The sequence below is a fragment of the Populus nigra genome, chromosome 2 (genome assembly GCF_951802175.1).
Source record: "Populus nigra chromosome 2, ddPopNigr1.1, whole genome shotgun sequence".
In the NCBI taxonomy this organism is placed as follows: Eukaryota; Viridiplantae; Streptophyta; class Magnoliopsida; order Malpighiales; family Salicaceae; genus Populus; species Populus nigra.
In genome coordinates this window covers 37645096-37651208 of record NC_084853.1, presented here as the reverse complement: position 1 = coordinate 37651208, position 6113 = coordinate 37645096, and the positions used below count along the sequence as shown (strand labels likewise).

Here is a 6113-nt window from a genome sequence, read left to right as displayed (position 1 = left end):
AAACACACCATTTTTAATTTTAACATCACAATTTCCCTATCATGAATGACTTGCAAAGAGTTACAAGGGATTAAAAAGCCATAATTAATTATTTGAACACACAATATTAATGTAATGTAAGGAAATATTTTTAAACTTATTCAGAAAAAAATCTGTTTTGCATAAACTATACTTACTATTCGATAAAAAAAATTTCCACGTGAGAAGAAATAATAAAGGATAAATTTAAGCACCAGGGCTAATATGGTAATCTAACACCCAAATATAAGAGTAGATAATATAAGACTTGCACGACGGGGATCCATTTCTCACGAAAAGAATCAACGGTCGAGAGGATTTCCTTTCACAGAAAGTAATAATCAGCGGCAATTCTATTCTTAAATGACTGTAATAAAATGAGAGCACGCCTCGGAGGAAAATCGTAAATTCAAGAGACGAGGGAAAAAAGAACAAGTAAAATAGGAGAAGAGAAAGCAAGAAACTTACTTTGATGTGTATACACTACACGCACACATATTTGTTTGTTTGGTTTCACACACATTCAAAGAGATCCCGACTTTCCTTCCCCCTTCATCATCACTCCACCCAAAATAAATAAATAAATAAATAAAATCAAATTCACACTCTTAAAAGAGAAAAAAAGAAGAGAATTTTTTCTCTTTTGTATAAATCTAATTGGAATATATTTCTTAGATTTCTTGACTATTGGATTCTTCTTCTTCATTTACCTATTGTCATCCCTGTGTTTCACTCACATTACCTCCATAACTAGCACCACACAACACATCCTTTGATTTTTTTTTTCATTTTTCTTTCAGAATTACACCCATTTTTCCTTTTCTTTTGGGTATTTGGGGATTTGTGTCAAGGGATGAAAAATTGGGTTGTTAATTAGGGGGTGGTTTTGATTGTTGATTGTAAGTGAAAGCTGAAATTTACTAATAAATTAGTGATAAAATAAACGCTTTTTTATTGTGTTATAGAAACTGTGCTGTGATGCCAGACCACAACAACAGGCAGGTTAAGAGCAATGCTGTGTCAAATCAATCCGCTGAAAACATTGAAGGTAGGTAGTAGCATCATATTTCCGTGCACTCTTTATTCTAAGCAGTGAAGATCTGCTTCTTCTTCTTCTTTTTCCTTTTTGGGTTTTTCTAAAGTGATGTGATCATGGTTTGGTAGTTTGCTTCTGTTGTCATCAGCAAATACAATGCTTTAAATGCTTGATTACAGAACATGTTACAAATTACTTTTTTTTTTGTCTGGAAAACTGTAATTTTATATTCGTGTTTTTCTTTTGTTTGTGATCATGTTAGATGTTTCAGGCTAAGTTATTATTGAGTTTCTTATCAAATTTCTTGATCACTGGTGGGTTTTTGGTTTTTAAGAGTTTTGGGCTTTGATGTTATTTGTATTTTGATGAAATGAAACTTTTGCAGATTCCACTTTGTTTATTGTGATCCCTATTATGATCAATATGTTGATGAAGCTGGAAAGTTTGTTACTTGCTTGAATGATTTTAGTTTCTTAACAAATTTTTAATTTAGGCTTCTTTTTGAGGCATTGTTGTTTGTTATTTTGTGAATAGTAGTATAATCCATGTTATAGTTCTTTTCGTTTGGAAAGTACAAACTTGTTACAAATGGAGTGCGTTGAACTTTTGATGTTTGGTTTCCTGTGGGTTTGTGGCTACTGGTGCCGTAGTGAATGATGTAATCCTTATGGAGGCCGTGAGTGGTTCTAACTTGATTTTCTAACCTTTTATGTGTTGCAGAAGCAATTTGGCGATTGAAAATACATGATCATCAAGATCAAGGGGGTATGGCTCAATCAAGTCCATACCCGGATCGTCCTGGTGCACCAGATTGTGGATATTATTTAAGGACTGGATTATGTGGTTATGGAAGCAATTGTCGCTTTAATCATCCTGTTTATGCTGCACTGGTAATATGCGTTGTTACTTTAGAAGTTGTTATTCTCTCTTTGGCTCATATCTGTGGTTTCAGTGGGACTAAGCAAGTTTGGTTTATATTCCATCTAATGTGTATATCTTCTACTTTTGACCTTGATTTCTCCTTATATTTTGTGGTTCTAATTTTGTTATTCTTTGTACAGGGCGCGCAATTGAGAGAAGAACTTCCAGAGAGAGTTGGACAGCCTGACTGTGGGGTAAATTCTTCTCCGCTCTGTCTCATGAAAAAAGGCTCACCCCATTTTGAGCATCATGTGATTGATGACCATGGGAATTTTCCATAAAAAGAAAAACAAAAAGATTTGGCTTGTTTACGTATGTATATTGTGTTTCTCTTTTATTACTTCTCTCTTGCTTGCTATCTTGGTAAATTGATAATAGTACACTTTTGTTGTGGCTCCAATGGAAGAGGAGAAATTCTTATATTACCATGGGTATATATTATCAACCACCTGTCAGTTCATTTGTTTATTAAACTAGATCAAATCATACTTGTATTGCGTGACTTTATTGTTTGATATTTGCTTTTCCACAAAGGGATGGCCTTTTGGTTGTTTGAGATACCCACGATGGCTGATGTCAAATACTACATTATTCTCAGTGCACTCCTTGAGCCTTTCTTTTTAGAAGCTCATGAAGTTTTAGATTAATAATAAATTACACATGATTTAGAGTGAAAGAGTTTGATTGGGCTTGATCTTCAGTACATCTGTTTGGAATTCTATGAGATTGAGGAGATTGAATTGAAGCTTAATAATTTATCAGTGGTTATTGGTAAACACGAGGAATTCCTCCTTGAGGGAGTACTTGTTAAATTCTTGTAAGAGAATGCTTTCTAGAAAACTTTGTAATTTATTACTTTCTGCTTCATAATGTCCATTGCAGTATTATTTAAAGACAGGGACTTGCAAATATGGATCTACTTGTAAATATCATCATCCAAGAGACAGGAATGGTGCAGGACCAGTTTCATTTAACGTGTTGGGTCTTCCTATGCGTCAGGTGTTTCTTGACACCTGGATTAAATTCGTTTTTCCTGGATTTCCTAATATTTATTAAATGCTGTAGACAATATAAATTCACTTTCTAACTTGGAAATATTTACTTTTAGGATGAAAAATCATGTCCTTACTACATGCGGACCAGATCATGTAAATTTGGAGTTGCATGCAAATTCCACCACCCCCAGCCTGCGTCATTGGGAACTAGCTTCTCCCTAACTGGAGCTGCTGCCTTTGGATCTACAGGATCACCAATTGTGCCATCTTCAGGCCTGCCTTATGTAGGTGGACTTCCAACATGGTCGTTACCAAGGGCACCACTTATGTCTGGCACAAATTTACAAGGTCCACAAGCTTATATGCCTGTTGTTGTATCTCCTTCTCCAGGCATCATTCCTGTCCCTGGCTGGAACACCTATGTGGTAACTAGATGATTTCTAAAATTTCTTTTGCCATAAATGATTAACATAAATGTGGCATGCTGACAAGGAAGGTTATGCTTTTCAATGATTTGGCATTGCATCTTGGTTGCTTTACTATTGAATGGAAAAACTGTGTGCGTTAGAGACAATGATTTGTCATTGCATCTTGGTTGTTTCAGAGTTGAATGGCAAAGTTTTGTGGGTTAGAATTTATATCTTTATATTATGATGCCAATAATCAATGCATGCCATTTCGCACTATGTTCTAGTTCCCTTTGTGTGATTGAATTTCATTGGTATGCTGTTTTGAAGCAGCATGAACTGCGCCATATTATAAAAAAAATCTTGAAAGATCTAATGATCTGATTTTACTGCTTTTGAGAAATAAATATTTCTGCTTTTCTACCAGTTTCCTCTCTTTGGTTTGGGGTTTGATATATTAATCTGGAGTTGGTACATAAGAAGATCAATGCAAAACCAGAAGTAAAATTAGTTACTTGAGCGGCTTGAGCCTGTTGTGCTGACTGAATCGGTTTTTGAATGAGTTGCATTGTTAATGTGAAGAAAGTTATAGGATGATACCTCTGCATCCAACATCAAAGAATTAATTGCCTATTTGCTATTATCTGGCAAAGGCAATTGTTTCGGAGGTGTGAAGTGGTTGGGTTTCGGGCTCCATCTCGAACAGTAGTACTTATAGGATGGATTCGAACACAAAAGTATAAAGGATTTAATTATTTTTTCTCATGTGGGTTTGAATTGAAATTCGAGTATGAAAGGGAAATGATTATTTCTAGATAAACAACTGATCTGTCTAAAGAATATTGGATGCAATAAATGATAAATCATCAGGTAGTGCTCTCTCTCAAAAAGCAATAATAAAAAAACCTGTGGAACTGGCTCTGAGACGTAATAAATTAGTACTGGGGCATATGCATGCAGTAGCTTTACTGCAACACGGCTTTGATGTAGCCAAAAGAAACTTATATAGAAACTCTCTATATTTATTTACCCATTGGCTCTTTTAATATTGCATCTAGTTATTCCTTATCATTTGCATTTTGTTGGGGGAAGAGTTTTGTTTTTTTCCTCGTCACAGTTTTATTTGTTAATCAGGGAAACTTGAATCCAATGTCCTCTTCCAGCATTCTGGGATCCAATCGTGCTTATGACTCCAGGAACCAAGGTGACTCTGGTTCCGGTGGGCAAGTGCACTTGTTATCAACAGTCAGCCCTGTTCTCCCTGAGAGACCTGGTCAACCAGAATGCCGGCATTTTATGAGCACTGGGACCTGCAAATATGGTTCTGACTGCAAGTACCATCACCCAAAAGAAAGGATTGCACAGCTAGCAACCAATACTATGGGCCTGCTTGGACTTCCCTCGAGACCTGTAAGTTCTCTATATACATAACTTTTGGTGGCATGCAGTCAGTACATTACATGAAATAACACTACTGAATAATTGTGGTCGTTTCAATTTAGTGGGCATCCTAAACTTATTGGTGAACTATTTATATATTAAAAAAACCAGTTTATATGGCGAGACACTGAATGTTGTTGCTATGATTTCTTGCTGTTCTTTAATGTGCAGGGGCAAGCCGTGTGTCCCGACTACAGTATGTATGGAATCTGCAAGTTCGGCCCAACCTGCAGATATGATCACCCCTTACATACATATCCTTATAACTATAGCTTGAGCCTGCCATCTTTATCTATAATGGATTCATCTCTGATAACTTATCCAAGAATGGCACAAGCAGCTCCTGTTACCTTGTCGAAACTCCCTGATTTGATCCACAATCCTGATGGTGCAAGCTACAATAAGCATCAGAATCCTGATACAAGTACAAAGATTTCAGATGATCCAACCGAGCAAGCTGGTTCCCCACCACCACACTCTTCACAGGCTTCTTCAGAACCTTCACACGATTAATTCGATTCAGTTCAAGTCTCACCATTTTGTTCTGGTTTGTAATTTTTTTTTTTTTTGATACTTGGTACTCTTAAAGGAGATTTTTGTCACAAGTACCTCCAGCCCCTCTTTTCACCTGTGTTTCTGCGGAGTGTGATACGTGGTTTGAAAATGTGTTGAGCAAAGATGATGGGAGTATGGAAGGGCATTTTTTGTTGTGAATAAAATGCAGGTGAAATTTGTAATATTCGTCCCTGGATTTATTCTTCTTCAGTGATATCCATCAGAAACAACATTCCACTGCCTTGCACAGATGAAATATTGGCCTTGTGAATCGGAATACTTTAGCTGCGGTGACTGTAAACGGGAGAACCAAGTACCATCTTTAGGATAATGACCTGGTTTTTGGGCGCTAAGTTATATGAGCCTCTATTTCTCTACAGGGGTGAGTGAGAAAAAAATCGATTAAATAAAAAAAACTTAAAAAAGTTTAACTGAAAAAACTAAGTTAAAAAATAAAATCAAACAAACTGATTAAAAAGTCTAAGAAAAAAACTGGTTCGGTTTTAATTTAAAATATTAAGCTGATTAAACTAGACTGAATCGAATCGGTTCAACAAATATTTAAATCCATTATAAAAGGATACTCTAAAACTGAACTTCTCAATTCTTCAGCTCTGCCGCCCCCCTCTCTCAAATGTCTTTCCTCTCTCATCACTCTCCTAGTCTTCTCTAATGTTTTGCTCTCAGCTGCCCCCTCTCCCGAATGTCTTCCCTCTCTCACCACTCTCCTTCTCTAATTCT

The 6113-nt window shown here is 36.2% G+C and overlaps 1 protein-coding gene across 1 annotated transcript; it reads left to right on the top strand.

Annotated features, from left to right (window-relative positions):
- The first annotated feature begins 448 nt into the window (after positions 1-448).
- Positions 449-5554, top strand: LOC133682597 (zinc finger CCCH domain-containing protein 3-like). The gene is made up of 7 exons (XM_062106007.1): positions 449-1066; positions 1775-1944; positions 2116-2169; positions 2858-2974; positions 3084-3395; positions 4512-4787; positions 4989-5554. The coding sequence occupies exons 1-7, from the start codon at positions 997-999 to the stop codon at positions 5328-5330; spliced, it is 1341 nt and encodes a 446-aa protein (XP_061961991.1). The 5' UTR covers positions 449-996; the 3' UTR covers positions 5331-5554.
- Positions 5555-6113: the final 559 nt, after the last annotated feature.